Source organism: Pseudonaja textilis, chromosome 7 (genome assembly GCF_049901715.1).
Source record: "Pseudonaja textilis isolate UNSWEBS1 chromosome 7, rPseTex1.2, whole genome shotgun sequence".
NCBI lineage: Eukaryota > Metazoa > Chordata > Lepidosauria > Squamata > Elapidae > Pseudonaja > Pseudonaja textilis.
In genome coordinates, this window is record NC_141996.1 from 18,705,812 (window position 1) to 18,723,907 (window position 18,096).

The following is an 18,096-nucleotide window of genomic DNA, read 5'->3' on the forward strand; positions in this document are numbered from 1 at the left end:
CTTAAGGAGAGGAACCTCTCCTTCAGCCTGTTGTGCTGGACCCTGACAGTTCCCGGGCAGGGAGATGGGTAAGCAGGGAGGGGTGATGATAGGGCAACTCACTCCTGATGGCCATTGCCACGAAGGCTGTTCCCAGTGAATCATCCAGCCCAGAACAGTGACTTCCCTATAGCCCACCTGCACTCCTTTTCCAAAGGCTTCCTCACCTCATTTTCCATCCTCCCTCCACAAAAGGAGGACTAACCTTGTTCCAAGCTAAGTCGCCTTTTACTGACCCTGCTTGGTGTCCTCCTTGCCTGGGAGCCATCGAGGTCCGGTGCAACACACCGAAGAAGTGATCCTTCTCCCCAGGCCCAGGCACAATTGACAGCTTGCTGGCTGGGATGCAGATAAATGTCCCCAAACTCATAATTTGTGTGTGTGTGTGTGTGTGTAAAATGATTCCAGCTAGCACGTCTTTCATTGGAGGGGGGTGCACTGGAAAACAAGGTAAGGAAGCCTTCAGAGAAGGAGTGTGAGCCGGTTTCTCCTCTCTTAAACCTGGCTTCGGAAACTAGAGAGGAAGGCCCAGCTTGTGGCGAATTATCTCCACAGCAAGTTAGCCAGGCGAGGTGAAGGCAGTGAGGAGCAAATTGTCCCATTCTGCCACTTTCATACATTGAAGGGTCTGTCAAAAAAGGCCAGGTGGTTTCCTCCACGGTCTCGCTGGTTTTAACACCCACAATCCCAGCAGATGCCATTCCTCGTGATTCCTGGGATTTCGTAGAATAGACTTCTTAGGGCAAAATGGAAAACTATAAGCTTGACTCCTGAACTTTAGAAGCTTTAGAAGGCTAGTCATGGAGTCTCCGTTGTATAATCAGTTCTGTATAATCAGTCAATGTTCCAGGTGAATAATATTCACATATGGAGTTGATTAAATGTATCTGTGTTTCCCCTCTCCCCCCCCCCCCCAAGCATTTTCTGCAGAATATAGCAAATCTACATATCAGAAGAGTTTCCTCCAAGCACCTCAGGTCCCATTTGAATTAAAGACTGGTATGTAACTGTGATCTGGCAAAATAAAATGACAGAATGATTGGTTGAATAGTTTGATCTTTGAAATGTAGAAAGAAATGCTCCCATCCCCTTTTTTTAAACAGTAACTTTGAAGATGTAGATCAAGTGTATAAGAGGAAGTTTATGGAATAGGCATACACTTTTCTCATAACAACTGATTGTAAAACAGTGCTTAATTTGGAGTACTCAAGTGTATTGACTCTTAATATTTTAAATGTAACGTAGCTATTATTGACAGATGAAAATAGATTATGATTAATAATAAAACAGTTAACTGTTCAGCCAGATGCTGCTGTTTTCAAGTAAATGTCTTTTTGCAATTTCGTTCATTCTGTATAGAAATGTAGTTTGCTAATTACTTAATGGACCCTTTATTTCATTATCATATTGATGTATTCATGTTATTTTCTTTTTCATTTTTTATTTTATTGTTCTATTATTTTGCTTCTGTTTCATTTCTTTGTTTTTATTATTGTAAATCGCCTAATCCATGGTGAGATATATGGCAAATAAAATAAATAAAATAATTTGATTTTACTTATTAATTTGATTTTATTCATTCAATTTATATTCTATTTACACAGAAGATCCTGAATATGTTATTGTCAGTTGTGTAATAAATCCATGTCATTTCTATGTTCGGAAAGTTTCCCAAAAGAAAACTGCGATCTATTTGGAAAAAGTTTTGAAATACTATTGTAGGAATAACTATTTGTCTCCTACTGACGTTTTGGAACTAGGTAACAACATTCCTTTAATTGCAGATAAGTTATAATTTCAGAATTTTTTAAAACTTTTGTGAAAATGAACTTACGTGGGTTTTGGTAAAGGTAAACATTTCTCCTGTCCAATTATGTTCAACCCTAGTGGGTGTTACTCATCTCTGTTTCTTAGCCAAGGGAGTCAGCGTTGCTCAAAGAAACTTCTGTGGTTATGTGGCCAGCATGACTACATGTTGAGACACACAAAACATTGCTATCTTCCACTGAAGTGGTATCTATTTGTCTACTTCCATTTGCATGCTTTCGAACTGCTGGGTGGATAGGACCCTGAGGCAAGTAATGGGAACTTACCCCATCACATAGCGCCTGGGTCTGTCAGCTTTCCAGTAACAAGCTGAGCATCTTTAACTGTTGACCCATTGCTCCCTATGGGTTTTACTAAACTACCTTCTAATTCTCAAGTTTTATTATGTGTTTCTTCGTGGGTATTGTATTCAGATTTTGTTTGGAGTTACTTCATTTATTTTGAAATTGGAAAAATGATTGTGAACTAGTTGTACAGATGCATTTCTTTAGTAAAACCTTATGCCGGGGGTCGCCAACCTTTTGGACCTCAGGGACCACCAAACCCATAATTTTAAATCCTGCAGACCACTAATATGAATTTTGACTGATGATGGCATGTTGACCCAAAAAGCAGCAAAGACCCTGGGAAAATCCCCTAAAAAGTCTGCAGGAAAATTCCCCACCCTGTTTTCCTACCGATCAATCATTCTTTATTTAGGATTCCGGGATACCGTCTCCAGCTCTGTTCTCGGGGTATGGGAGAGAGACTTTTGGCTTCATGCAAGAAGCAGAAGCAGCAAGTCTTTCTTTCTTTTTCCCAAACTCTGCCAGAAATGAGTCTTTGTGAGACTTGTCATCCCTCTTAGAGCCGGATGCCTTGCGGGGTCCCAAAGACTCATTTCTGGCGGAGTTTGGGGGAAGGAAAGAAAGACGTTTGCTGCTTTCCTTGCATGCGGCCAAAAGCAAAAGAAAGAAGCAGGCCAGGCACATGGGATGAGTGGGGGTAAGTTCTCCCCCTCTGCCCTTTCCCCCCTCCCCTCACTACCTCATGTTGTTCACAATGCAAGCGACACAAGCCTTGTGTTCCCGCAGGCCATGTGGGCTATGCAGCCTTGTGTTCCTGCGCGGCCTGAATTAATTGCTTTGGTATGTGCTTTGGGGGTAACATTTCTCTGCGTACCACCAAAATTTTCTCGCGGACCACCAGTGGTCCCCGGCCCACTGGTTGTGACCACTGCCTTATGCTAATAGCATGGTTTATTAGTGGAATTTTGCTGCCATCTTATGACTAGCCAGAGTTTTGCAGCCCTGAGTACTGTCTTGAAAGTAAAGCCTCTGCTCTTACTTTCAGACAAATTTTTAAGTGCTGAAGATTGAAGAGTGAGACCATTCAATAGTTCTATAAATATCCTTTCTTAAGAATGCTTAAAAGTAGTAATGCATTTAAAGATATTTAATGTATTTCAGGCACAAGGATTTTGGTTAAAAGCAAAGAACATGGAATGTGGTGCCGTGCAGAAATAATTGAATTAATTCCACTCATGAATACAAACGAAGAGAAACCCTATGGACTGACAAAACACAAAATTTGTGATATTGCAATAATGAAAGTATTCCTTATAGACTTTGGGCATCCAGAAGCTTTAATTATTTCAAGGTAGAATAATTTTAAATAACTTGTGTTCTATCCTGTTTAGATTCCCCCCCCCCACACACACACTTTTTTGTGAAATTATAAGCTGGTTTTGAAATTATCATTTCTACCCAAGGTGATTTAGTAAATGGTGTTTTCACCAGATGCTTCAGAGTGAGTTTGATTTTTAAAATCTTATTTCTGGCTGGAGCATGATAAGGAGATGTTATTGGTTATCCTGTTGCACAGCTTGATAGTTTGGTAATAGGGACGTAAGTAGATGACACCCAGGTCTTTTTTTCCCCTTCTACAAGTTTTCCTTTATTGGTTCCCATTTCAATCAGATTGTGGAATGCTTTGGGAAAAAGTGAACATTGAACCCAGATAGTCACACTCCCAAAGTAGTATCTCGGCAGATGTTTTATAGTCCTTTCAGATAGCTACTATTCATGCGCTGGTTATTTTCTAATTGGATTAGTGTTAGCTTGTTCTACGTTATTTATTTAGCTAAGGATACCATTATGGAAGTACTCTGTTCCTGTGGCTCAGGAGAGGTGGAGACTTTGGGTCACATGTTCCTTAGATGCTCCTTTACACAGAGATTAGGGAAAAAAAACCATATTCTGCCAATCACTGCTAGGTATCCTGGCCGCTCCTATACTACCTACAGTATCTTCAGTGGCTGCTTAAGGATTAACAGCACATAATTACAGAGCAGATGGCCAGATTTTGCGCAACAGGACTGGGGATGCGTTGCAAATGTGTCTTCTCCATCATAGTTATGTTATATAACAAATCTGGCAAACCCTTTGCACTGCTTAGTCTTTTCCCTTTTAGCGTTGAACCTACAACGGACAACAGAGTTTATGGGTTGTAATTTTAGTATAGCTAAATCATGTATAATTGACAGACTGGATTTTATTATAGATTTTAGTTGTCATTTATTATTTGATACTAGAATTTTTAATGGTATATTTACTGAGAATTTTTATTTGTTCTGGTCTCTGGTCTAAGACTGTAATAAACTGATTGATCTTTAGCTTGTATTCCACTATAGCCAAAAGTCTGTCTGTGACTTATGCAATGAAATCAATAGCTTTCAAAATTTGGGAAACAACAAATCACAGTCTTTATAAAAATTAACACAAGCTCAGAAAACTAAAATAAAATGAAAATAAAATAATTGCCCCAAATTGGCTAGAATACCGGAGAACAGTCTTTGCAGCCATGAATGAAGCAATGTCTTCTGACATTTGTTCAACGATGGCAAACAAGACTGAAGAGATTGCTGTTGCTAAGTAATGCGATAGTGCTTTAGAACCACATCACTTAGCAAGGAAATTCCAGTCCCAATTGCCATAGTAAGAAAAGGACTATCTGTATCTTTTTTGTTTTGTGATACACATACACTCTTGTATACAGTATACATATCAATATTTGGGAAATGAACTCTTAATGTAATGGTATTCCAAACTGCACAATGAAACCATATGTGGGTTTTTTTTTCTTCTGCCATCAGAGTACACAATGAAGTTACTGTGAATCCAAAACATGTTACTCTTAAATACATGATGATTGAAGATCTATGTTTGGTTGTAAGAAAAATGGATTTATCTTTAGAGGCTCGGCTCAGAGGTATAAGTAAGCTAGCCCTACAATGTTCACTAAAGGGCATTGTTCCTAAGGATTCAGTAAGTGAGAATTATATTGGCTGCCTTTTTCCATGTTTTTATTTAAATGCCTTTTTATAGTCTCACTTTCATCTTATTGATTTTCTTCTTTATATAAAAGTTATAGAGCGGTTTTCAATAGTTGTATAGATGAGGATAGTGACAGAGATGTCCAGAATCGAGGGGAACCAATATACCTAATATTCCAGAGCCTTCTGGAAGGATTCCCTTTAAATCAAATGTTTATGAATACTGTATGCAATATTTTCCAAGGTTTGGTTTGAGGTAAACCATATTTCACAGCCATTATGCTTCTAGAAGCTACGTGCTAATGAAATGAAAATATTCGTTTGAAACAGTATTCCAAGAGGAGAGAAATAGAAGGAAATGAGCAACTATAAAGCATAATTTGTGATATACTTACAAACTTAAACAGTAGTTCGAGTTTTGTGATTAATATAAATCATAATGGAACATGATGTCTGAATTGAGCATTTGGGAGTTTTATCTCCAGTTCACTGCTAGTTGTCAGCTTATTTTATGAACCATGCTGTTGCAATGGTTAGAATGCAGTATTGCAGGCTAATTCTCCCGAATGCCTTTCGATTCTGACTAGCTCAAGGTTGATTCAGCCATCCATCCTTCTGAGGTCAGTAAAACGAGGTCTCATATTGGAGGCAATATGCTGACTCTGTAAATCACTTAGAGAGGGCTATAAAGTACTGTGAAGCAGTATATAAATCTAAGTGCTATTGCTATCTCATTACCCAAATTAAAAGACTAATTTCAAACTTAGGAAATCTCACTTCATGATTTCTTCGGTTGATGAAGTTTTAATTAGCTAAATGCAAAAAAAAAAAAAAAAAACAGAAAATTTCAGGTTATTGAGTATTCTTAATAAAAGTTGTTCTACAGAGTACCTTCTACAGTTAGTCCTTGATAGCAACCATTCATTTAATAATGGCAGATTAAAGTTACGATGGTGCTGAAAAAAGTTATAATTGTTGCACCACCCCAAAAAGACATTTAATCGTGATTCAAGCACCCATTCGCATTTCCAGTGTGAATTCTTGCAATCTGTGGCCATGTGATTGCAATTTCCAATCTTCCTAGCCAGCTTCCAACAAGCAAAGTCAGAGGGGAAAAATCAAGGAAGATTGCAAATCGCGATCACATGACCTCCTGCTTAATGACTGCAAAAATGGTTGTAAAATCAGGAGCAGTCGTGCGATACTTTGATAACTGTGCTGTTTAATTTTCTGATCTCAGTTGTGGTTATAAGTCAATCACAACCTGTGATTTGCAATAGTGGAGAGATCTAAGACTGCACATTACTCAAGACTATGTTGGTGTTTCCCATGCATTGTGTTTTATAACTTTTTCTAGGGATAAATTTGATTTTTTTTTTCTCTTATACTGAAGCTGCCTTCATAGGCAATTATTTAAAATGTGTCTCTGTTTAACTTACAATGAAAGAAATGAAGGGAAAAGATTGAGGGGGCGGAAATGAATTGTTTGGCATTTCTGTCCACAACAGGAAAAAGGTTGGGGAAGAAAAGCACGGACAGAATTTTTGAGAATGGTAAACAGCAAAGCGGTTCTGATGAAAATTTTTAGAGAAGAAAATGGCGTGCTTATTGTAGATCTTATGAAGCCTCCGGCCAACAAAATAAGGAGTGACATGCCTGTGTCCCTCAGAGATGCTCTAGTTTTCTTGGACTTAGCCAGGTATGCATAACTTTTTAAAATCATAGCAAAAAGACGTACAACGTTAAGCATGTTTTGAATAGACTTACCTTCAGTTACCTCACATATGATTTAACATGGAATATATTTGCTTCTTCTGAGTTTATAGATTGATTAGAAACTGTGTCTTAATGGATAAAATTTCTATTCCTCCCCTGAAATTTTCTGTTCGGAGTTGCAACCTGCTTTAAAAAGGAGGCTTACAGCCTGGATCCAGAGTTCCAATATGCCTGACCCCCCCCCCAGTCACATGATCACAGTTTGAGGAATCAGCAACACAGATGCATTTAGGTCCTCCCACAAACAACTGACCATGTTTTACAAAGGTTTTGCTGAAAACTGATTTTCAGCAAAATTGCGCTCACAGTGAACCCTTATTACTGCCTCACTTACTTAACCACCACCACCACAAAAAAGTCATAAAATCAAGTCAGTCACATGATCGACCCATTTCACTACCATTATGTCCTATAACTGTAATAGACTGGCTCCATTACACTTGTAACTCCAGGACTGTGTGTACTTCTCAGCTTGTCTTGAGAAAGGAAGAGAGTAGGTTTTCATCAGTTTCCAAGAAGAGTACAAGATCTGGGTCTTCTCTCCCAATGTTAGGAGAATATCCCTAAAAAATATTACAAACTAGTGCTATACCCGTGCTTTGCTACAAAACTATGTGGTCGGGCTTAGTTTCTGGGGAGAAAAATAAGGGGAAAAATTCTGCCTCTGCCTACCAGCATCCATGGGTATTCATCTGGCTAGCGTCCTGTCAGTGTGTGAGAGAGTTGAGGTCTGTTTGGAAACTGAAGCAGTATTTGCTGTGAGCAAGAAGGAGATAGCAAGGAGCTTGGGCATGGCTTAGCTCATCTGCTCTGTACTAAAGCTGCTTGGTGCTATGAAAGTAAAACTGAAACTCCTCTGTTTTGCATTTGGAACAGATTTTTTTTTTCTGCATGGGGAGAGGAAGTAGAACTCCTTAGCATCAGAGTGTGTTAATAATAATAGACGAAATACTAACGCTCTGATGATCATTTCAAAAAATCCTTTCTTAGTGAGGACCTAGAAGCCAAGAGGAACATACATGCCAAATTTCAAGTTTGTAGGCTTTATGGTTATGGAGATTTTGTGATGATGCGTGAGTGGTATTTCGCTTTTATATATATAGATTCCTGCAATTCTATATTGCAGGGATAAGATAATACCATTGTTGCCGATGGAATTTGCAGAATATTCCTAATGGCATCTTTTGAGTTTTCCCATAGAAATCAATGGAATGTATTACACTGGATAAATTAATGTAAGATGTACTTACAGATTTGATCAAAATGTGAATTAGCCTACATTTTGGATTAAATTCTGGAAAAAGATTTTAGCCAAGTCAGGGGAATTCTTTGAGGGTTTTTTTTTTCTTCTTTGTCTTTTTAGGGTGGGAATTGACATAAAGTAACAAATGTGTCCCTAGTTTGAATACATTAAGATTTATAACGTGTTAAAATAAAGGTCAGGAGAGTATGAATAGATTTTCTGTGTAATTTGTTCTCAGAACTAGGCTTTATATTTTAACTGTGTTTCATATTCAGGACTACAGATTGCTTTCTCTTGCATATTAACAGTTTATTCTCCTCTCTTTACCTTATTAGCTTTCAGAATGAATTTTCTGATTGGTCAAAAAATACTGTACCACTGGAGTACTATCCACCTGTTATGCCACGTGAAAATACGGAGGTTGCTGCTGTCGTTAGTTACATTCATAGCCCTGGCGACTTCTACATTCAGCTGGTAAGTGTTGCATTTTCATGTTAGGGTTCATGTTAGTACATGTAGTCCCCGACTTATGATCCCAATTGACCTCAAAATTTCCGTTGCTAAGTGAGAATTAGTTAAGTGAACTGTACCCCATTTTATGACCTTTCTTGCCACAGTTTTCAAGTGAATCACTCCAGTTGTTAAGTTAATAACACAGTTGTTGGATGAATCTGGTTTCCCCATTGACTTTGCTCATCAGAAGGCCACCAAAGGTGATCACATGATCTCAGGACACTGCAACCGTCATAAATATGAACCAGTTGCCAAGCATCCAAATTCTGATCAAGTGATCATGGGGATGCTACAATGGTTGTAAGTGGGAAAAACAATAAGAAGTCACTTTTTTCAGTGATGTTATCACTGCGAAAGGACACTATTATAAGTCAAGGATTACCTGTAATCTTAATGTTTTTGTTTATATTGGTACTTTTTCAGTATTAATATAAAACATTACAACTGCACTATCCAGACAGTTATAGTTAATGGGATTTGGGATAGTTAGTTAGGAATTGAGAGCTGTCCCCTTAAGGGAATGCATCATGGTAAATGTAGTCAAGGTATCCTGGGAAATGTAGTCCATGTTATGTGGCCACATCTGTAACCCTGATTGGTCACTGAATTGACCCTTGGTGGGTCAGAGGAGGTTTCTTCAGTCTTGCCTGAACACATAGCCTCGTGGTAGCAGCTACCCCCTGTCTCTACGATATGGGATGAAAGAGATAACCATCTTTTTACCCATAAAGACAGATATGCAAAGGATTGGACATTAAGAAGAACCTCGTCATAAGACTGTGAGTTGATAGGACGCCTGATGAAACAATAAAAGAGACTTTGTATGGATGCTTTGTGGAGTTATCTATCTGCCTTTGTACAGTATTTGTACAGCATTTGTACAGGACAGGCAGAATAACAACTGTTTTAAAGTAATCTTTTTTTAAAATAAAAAGTGCAAAGATTCAGTGTTGAAGGCCAAAATATGTTCGGTTATATCAGTTGCATCTTTGCTAACCCTTTTATCTTTCTGAGCCCTTTCTGTGGCATTAGTTCCAGTACCACCAAATTCAGCTAAAATAAGCAATATGATTGTGCAAATTAATATATTAGTGCCAAATGTTAGCATGAAGGAATTATTTTTTTATTGTTGTGTTAGTTAGAACAGGGTCCCGAATTTGCAGCTTTTCTAAATAAAGTTGAAGAAGTGTATGAAAATGAAGCAGGACCCGACTTGCAAATCCTTTGTCCAACCCACGGCCAACCATGTGTGGCCAAATTTAAAGATGATGGTGTTTGGTACAGAGCACAGGTGATTGGTAAGTATCTGGAATGCATAATTATTCTGAACACTCTCTAGTTCAAAAACTTTTCCCCAGTTAAATGTTGTAGAACATTACATCTATCCAATATTGTTATTATTGTAGTCCAATAATATATTTGTTTCAACACTGCATCATAAATATATCAATAGCTACATTATTTTCTGAGCAACATATAACTGATGTAATGATTAAGGGGTTCAACTTTGAAAGATATGTCTGGTACAAGACCTCCTCAACGTTGGAGATCGTTGGATTTCTTTGGACTTCTATTTTTATAGGGTTCAAATTATGAAGTTATTAACATATAAATATAAAGACTTATAGGTTAATACCTTTTTTATAGTTAACTTCATAACTGTACAGTGAACTTTGTTCACTTGTAGCAATGGCAAATTTTGCTATGGTTTTTCTCAGATTTATGTTTGCTTCCAACTTGGGTACTTTGGGTCCTGATATTCTGGTTTATGTAAACACCGTTTTGCAGTTGCATGAAAAAAACCCAAACCACAGCTTACATTCTGTTCATGTGAAAATAGATTTCAGGTTTTGGTTTTCAGGAGAAGCATTGAAGGGTAGTATGCCAATATGAATTTCTATAATGTCAATTCTATTTTTAAAAATGTTAAATTCATTCAGGGTAATATAACATTGTGAAATGTTCATTCAAATCAAGCTAGCAAATGCTGATTTTTGATACCAGAAAAGAATATGTAACAGACGTTCTGATTTTCTTGGATTTTCCAACATTAATCAAAATCAGGAAGAGAATTGTAACATAGATAATGAGACATTTTCTTTTATGTAACTTTGGAGCAGAAGTAAGATGATGGCTAACTGAAAAGAATATGGCACATAAACACACTTTTGCAGAAGTTTTTCATTCAAATAAGCATACTTCTTTCAAGGTCTAAATCTTTTCTAATTTCATTCCCCTCCCCTCCCAAAGGATTGCCAGGACACCAAGAAGTTGAAGTTAAATATGTTGACTATGGTAATACTGCAAAAATAAATATAAAAGAAATGCGTAAAATAAAAGATGAGTTTTTAGTTCCCCCAGAAAAGGTAAGAAAAGCTATTTTATAGAATCTAATTAAACTGCCAAAATACCTTGTACGGTTTTTATACCTTCTTTCATAATACTTGCATTCCTTTTAATATCAATTAAATGTTTTTCAATGTTTATTTAGTTTATATTTCAATTTAAATAAATAAAAAATGTGATACACAAAATAACTGTATACTAACTAAATGATTTCCTTAGAAGATTTTGCCTTAAGAATTCTAATATATTGACCCTAATATGTATTGTATAAATGGATCAAACTGCTGTAGTATAAAATCTGAATAAGAGACCCAGTTTACTCTAATGATTAAGGCACCAGTCTGCAAACTGGGAGACCATGTGTTTACCTTAGCATGGAAGTCAGCTGGCTGACTTTGAGCCAATCATTCTCTGTCAGCCCAATCTATCTGACAGGGTGGTGGTTGAGAAAATGGCAGGAAGGAGTATTAGCAGGGTGGGATTCTACAGGTTCGCACCTATTTGCTAGAACCGGTTGTTAGTACTGGCCTAATCCTGTAAGGAAGGCAGGAAGGAAACATTCTGGTGTTGCTTACAGAAACTGCCTCTCCATCAACCCTTATTGCATTCTTGGCAGGACTAGACTTCCTGTCTCAGGAATGTCTCTGGAGGTTTTTTCCCCTTCTTTGCTGGTACTTTGGTTGTGTGGAGTGACCATTCAAAGTTACAATAGCACTGAAAAAAGTGACATAACTGTTTTTCACACTTACAACTGTTGCAGCATCCCCACAGTCATGAGAGGCCAGGCGAGGAGATGCATGCCTCGATGTGAGTGATGTTGAGTTGGCTAGGCCCAGCCAGTCACATGACCACCGAGCCATGCCCATCAACTAAGCCACGCCCACAGAGCCAGTTGTTAAAAAATTTGAATCCCACCCCTGAGTATTAGGTGTATCTGTTATTTGACTTATTTGTAAAAATAATAAGTTGTGATACAAATACCATATTTTTCACACTATAAGGCACACCTGATGTGCGCCTAATGTGCCAGCTCTGCCTGTTGACTTCTGCACTGTGGAAAAGAGACAAAGGGGTGAGCAATGACAAAGATGGAAGAGGCGGGGTTCAGCACTGTAAAAGGACCCCGCCGCCCAACTGCTATTCACCAAAGGACTGGAAAAACATAAGAATAAGTTTAAGTTGTGTGAATCTAAACTTTGTTGTTTTGGAAACCATTAGGATTTCTTTGTATGAGAGAATATATATCTAAGTATTTCTGTGATGAGAATGACTTTTCAGCTAAACAGTCCATGTATTTTACAACCTAGGCTATCAGGTGCAAATTGGCTTATATTAAACCATGTAAAGAAGCCACTGAATGGACTGTCCAATCAAAGGACAGGTTTGAACAATTGATTCAGGACAAATGTGTGCTCTGCTTTGTTACAGGTAAGTATTTATTTCTCTGCCCTGACAACATTAACTCCTGTCTTGCTCACCATTTAGTTGACTACTACAAGAAACCTTAGGGCTGATTTTGAAAACAACCTGAATATTTCACCTCAGTGTCTAGATTGCCAGGGTAAAATACTGTTATTTTCTTGGTTGTCAGTAAGCTTCCAGACCCCATTCAAAATGCTGGTTATTATCTTTAAAGCTGTAAACTACAGCATCAGAATACATGAGGCACAGAATTAAATCCATGCTTAAAATATTTAGAGAAGACCTGTGGAGAGTTCCTTTTCTCATGAAGTGACTTACTTTGTCTGTCATGAATCCCAACCTATGGAATACACTCAAATGAGAGATGATTTGTCCGATTTCTCCTCAAATACTGCAAGCAGGTCAAGGTTACAGGTAGTCCTTGTTTAGTAACCACATTGATACTGGCAACTTTATTGTTAAACAGAGATGAGCGGTATGTAAATAATAAAAGCTAGTGAAACTGCACATGTGCTTATAATATTATCTTTGATTTGATTTGATTTTCTGCCCTGTCCTGCCCTCCAAAGGTCATACATTTTCCATCACCAGTAGTAAAGACACCATCACCAGTAGTAGTAAGGACTACCTTGTTTTCATTCTTCAGCTGATTTGGGGTATTATTGAAAGCATGATTATATGGATGTTTCAACTATCTTCATATATTTGTTCTTTAATGCTGCTGTTTTTGCGTTATTCATGATACCAATTAAAATACTTGCAGTTAAATATCTGTAGATTAACAATTAACTGATCAAAGATCAGTTGTTTACTCTGTTCTTGTTCAGAGGAGAGAATCATGTGATGGGTAATTCGAAACTCATACTTACAAATGGTTTATAAGTTATGCTATAATTTCCACTTTCTTGCTAATTGCTATCTATTTGGTAGCTTTTGGTGGTCATATATGTCTAAATAGCAGTGTGGGAAGAACTCATCCATGACCCAGTTCTTTTAATATATATCAATTCATTTGATTGGAACCACTTGGAATTCAGGCTTAAAAGATGTTGGATAATTATAGGGCATAATTAATGTTATTTTCATTGTTATTTTCTCTTAAGCCATGATTAAGTGGGTTCACACAATATTAAGCAACAAATCACTGCTTATAAAACACATTAAACCAAAACAAAACGATATTATATCACAGAGAAAAAGGTTCATGTTCTTAATTTGGAGAATAGTTGAATCATTAGATGTTTTTCCCCCTCAAAATTCAGCAGATTTGAATGTATTTTTCTTCCTTTGTAGAAAAATCAGAAGATAATGTACTATCTGTTGAGCTCTATCAAAGTGTATGTGTGTCCCCAAAGCTGTCAGGCAGTGTGAACAATCTTTTGGTTAAAGAGGGCTTAGCATCTTACATAATAGGGTAAGTATGCTTGTCAGGTTGTCATAGCAACTGTACTGAGTTTGTACAATATTTCAGCATATTTCTCATATGCAACTTTGAGCTAATTTTCAAAGTATACATAGCAATTACTGTGGACATGTTTCAGCTTTTTTGGCATTGGTATATGCCAGTATAAACAAAATTGATTTTCTTTTTATAGTAACAGCAAAATGATTGTTGCACCTTATAATGAAATATGGGATCCTGATCTGGAGGATATGTTCAAAGCAGAGAAATCTTTATTAAAATTTGGGATTGAAGACTTGCGACAGATGGAAGATTTGGTTTTGGAAAGTAATAAAGAATTGCAAGTGCAAATTAATCACATTGTATCTCCTAGCAAGATATTTGTGCATTTTATGTTATCAGAAAAAATTCTAAAAAGGTAAGGGAGCAACTTGGTGCCACAAAATGTATTTTTGATGAAAACATATAAAGACTAAATCATTGTGCCATTTTTTCTTTGCTAGAATGGATTAGCTTTTAATTGACAGGGATTTTAATAGTGAGGAATAACAATTTGACACTTTTGCATAGATCTGCAAAATTAATTTTTAGAATCATTTTGAAAATCTAGATTAATGATGTGATTCACTTTTTAAAACTTTAGGTTACAGGAAAATATGATTGCTACTTATTTTGAAACAGAGAATGAAGCAATTAAATGGGAAGCTGATATGGATTGTGCTGCTTATGTATGTGAACAAAATCAATGGCAAAGAGGCAAGATCATCAGGATTGTTTCTGAAAAAGTTGTAGAGGTAAATAATTTTAAGAAGTTGTTTCAGATGCAAAACTATTCCTTATAACTGGAAGGAATTCATCAGTAAGTATGTTTTTGCAGCATAGTTTTACCCTGGTCTAATCTTAATTTGCCAACTGTTTGTTGAACAAACAAAAACTAATGTGTCTAATGATTATTGTTAACTATTGTTAGCTGAATCAAACTAACCAAATTTTGGCTTAATATGGCATATGAATGAGACCCTAGTTTATAGAACAGCTTGAAGTTAGAAAATATTATGTATGGAATTTACTAAATAACCCCTTTCTTCCCTGTTAACCTTTAATCAGTTGTAAAGCTATTGGATTTAGAAAGCTCTAAATGAAGAATTCTATATGCCAAAAGTCTGGTTGCATTGTGAATTGTGAAAAAAGAGTAGATAACAGAATAACTGAGTTGGAAGGGACTTGGTCATCTTCTTGTCCAACTCTGCTCGAGCAGGAGATCTTATACCATTTCAGACAAATGACTGTCCAGTCTCTGCTTGAAAACCTCTAGTGATGGAATACCCACAACTTCTGGAGACAAGCCATTCCACTTGTTAGTTGTTCTCACTAACACAAAATTTCTCCTTAGTTCCGTGTGGGATCTCTGCTTGATAAGTTTCCATCTGTTATCTCTTGTCCTGCTGTAGAGAATAGGTTGACCATCTCATTTTTCTTTGTGACAACCCTTTAGAACAAGCTGTGGCTCACTGGTGGTCCGTGAGAAAATTTGGGTGGTCCACGCAGAAAAATGTCACCCCCAGAGCACCCCCAAAGCAATTAATCCAGGCTACGCAGGAACACAAGGCTGTGCCACCCACATGGCCCACGGGAACCCTTCCCGCTCACTCCTTACCTGGCAAACTTCTTTGCTAAGTTGCTATTTCTCCTTTTTCTGACCATCATCTGTTCTGCTGAGCCGGAAGATTTAGATTAGCTAGAAAGCAGTAAATCGTTGGATTTCTTGCTTTCTAGCTAATCTTTAGATCTTCAGCTCTGTTTTTTAAGCAGAGCCGAACCTTCCTTAGGACTGAAACAGTGCAGACTCAGCTAGTCGATGGCAGAAACACAGATCTCTAAGTGTGTCGTGAGTTAATTTTGTGAGTTTGCTAGCAAATTTTATGTGACAGGCTCAGGTAGCTGATCTCACAGATCTCTGAATGAATCTGTGATTCTGTGAGCAACTCAATCTGCCTGCCTGCCTTACCTGATTTTGGGTAAAAGTTGCTCTTTTTTACATAAAAAAATTGATATTTATATAAATATCTATAATATTTACATACAAGCCATGCCCAGCCAGTCAAATGACCACCAAGACACACACACACACACACAAAAATCAGGCCACACTCACAGAACCAGTTGTTAAGAAATTTGAATCCCACCCCTGTCTCTGTGTGTTTTTGTGTGTGAGAGTGAGAGGGAGGGAGAGAGAGAGAGGTTAAATCAGATCTCTGTCTTGCGTGTGCGCATGCGCTTGTGCGAATTGTCTTTAAGTTATCATAAAACTCTTCAATTTGGCAATAAAATATCTGAAAAATGCAATTAAAATATATACCTAAATAATCAAGTTCAATATATTTTTCTGTCTTTGGCCTTGGTCTTTGTGAAAATGTAAAATGTCAACATTAAAAATTAGAAATTAAAAGAAGTCCAAAATAATAAATGTTCTCTAACATAGATTAATGTGCCATTTATTTTATTAATGTGCTGTTTATGTTAAGCTAGTAAACTTATGCTGTTGCAGTATTGAAAAGAATTAAGGAGGTTGTACTCACATCTAGTAATAATAAAAAGAATGGGTTAATTCACAAAGACATTCAGAATTAGTAAACAACAGAGAACTCCTATCTAAATTTTTGATAAATGTTTCTTTTTCAGGTATTCCTTATTGATTTAGGCATAGTCAAAACTATGGATATTTCCTGTCTAAGAGAACTTGAACAGAATCTCAAGACTATCAGACCACTTGCAGTAGAGTGTTCCTTGACAAATATAAGGTAATATATTCATTTACTACTTACTGCAGTAAACTACTACAAGCCCATGTAGATTGACAAAACCAAAACTAAAATGAAAATCTGCTTGCAGAGCAGAACTCTGTATGATAAGAAATGTATAATTTTACTATTATACTACCTCAGTTAATGGCCATTGGAACCAAAATTTCCCTCGCCAAGTGGAGCGAACTTAAAGCATGATGTCACGTGACTGTATTCCTTAGCAACAGCAATCCCGCAGTTCCTGTTGCTGTTGTTAACTGAATCCCATTGGTCATTAGGCCAATGTCTAGTCATTAGTCTATCCAAATCCAAGCTATTCTGGCATGATTCCTTCCAGTTCTGAGACTGGGACTGCCTCCTCTTGAAGTCCCCATACCACCTATTTTCCCCGCATCACTGCCCTTGTGACTGTCCTGTACAGCAGCTTCCTCAGCGGTGGTGGCAATTCTGGAGTAAAGTCTGGGACCTTTAGTATTCTCCATAGCCACTATCCCTGGGCCCTATTTTAGCCATTGCTGCTGTGTCTCAAGTCCTCTGCCATGACCAACTAACCCAGTGCCACAGTGTCAGTGCTATGCCACCTCAGCTCACCCACACCCTCTTCTCCCAGTTGCTGCTTCCTTGCCTCTGTTTCAGCCCCAGCCCCTACACAACTGAAGAGTACCACTCTGCAGGGCAGTCAAAATCTGTGTGGGGCAGGTAGACAGGTGAGGAAGTTGCAGTACTCCCATGGTCATAAATGCAGGAAGGCTGCCAGGTATCTGAATTTTGATGCTGTGAATTTTGATGCTGTGCTGCAACAACTATAACTTCAAGGGCCTGGTGTAAGTACCATTTGTTCAGTACTGCCATAACTTCAGTTGTTAAACAAGTTACCATCTGCATAACAATATTCCCTCTCTGTCCACAACTTTTCATTCTAGCCCATCCGGTGGGACCGAACAGTGGACAGCAACTGCTTGTGACACTCTTAAGTCTTATTTAACTGGAGCCATTGTAAACTTAATAATACAGGTTTGTACTGGCAAATGTTCTATTTTTTAGTGTAGATTTTATTTCAGGAATCATTATTCAACAGAAAGTATACATGATACTACATAGTGTATGTTATACAGATTTTACCTGGGTTGGGATTTGTTAATTACTTTCCATCCCATGCCTGTTTCTGATCTTGACAAAGAGAATATGATAAACCATCCATGCTTTCATTTTTAATGAGATCATCCTGTGTATACTTTGATAAGTACTTTAACTTGATAGTAACAAAGCAGAAGTCAAACGTTCATTCCTAGGTTTATTTTTTAATTCATATATATATAACTCCCCCCTTATATCGAACAAAATTGGGTCCAAGAAAAAGAGACTTCTCTGGTAGCTTCCTCCCTATGGAATACCATTGCCCCAGAGATAA

At 37.4% G+C, this 18,096-nt stretch overlaps 1 protein-coding gene across 1 annotated transcript in view; it reads left to right on the forward strand.

The window, feature by feature from the left end:
• Positions 1–18,096, forward strand: part of RNF17 (ring finger protein 17) — a 49,595-nt gene that overhangs the window by 11,254 nt on the left and 20,245 nt on the right. The window contains exons 8-21 of the mRNA XM_087937129.1: positions 958–1,038; positions 1,644–1,799; positions 3,315–3,504; positions 5,000–5,171; positions 6,688–6,878; positions 8,534–8,672; positions 9,850–10,009; positions 10,962–11,077; positions 12,365–12,485; positions 13,773–13,893; positions 14,075–14,299; positions 14,525–14,675; positions 16,564–16,682; positions 17,609–17,699. Coding sequence (XP_087793255.1) covers positions 958–1,038; positions 1,644–1,799; positions 3,315–3,504; positions 5,000–5,171; positions 6,688–6,878; positions 8,534–8,672; positions 9,850–10,009; positions 10,962–11,077; positions 12,365–12,485; positions 13,773–13,893; positions 14,075–14,299; positions 14,525–14,675; positions 16,564–16,682; positions 17,609–17,699 — 2,033 coding nt within the window. The remainder of the gene's footprint in view (positions 1–957; positions 1,039–1,643; positions 1,800–3,314; positions 3,505–4,999; positions 5,172–6,687; positions 6,879–8,533; positions 8,673–9,849; positions 10,010–10,961; positions 11,078–12,364; positions 12,486–13,772; positions 13,894–14,074; positions 14,300–14,524; positions 14,676–16,563; positions 16,683–17,608; positions 17,700–18,096) is intronic.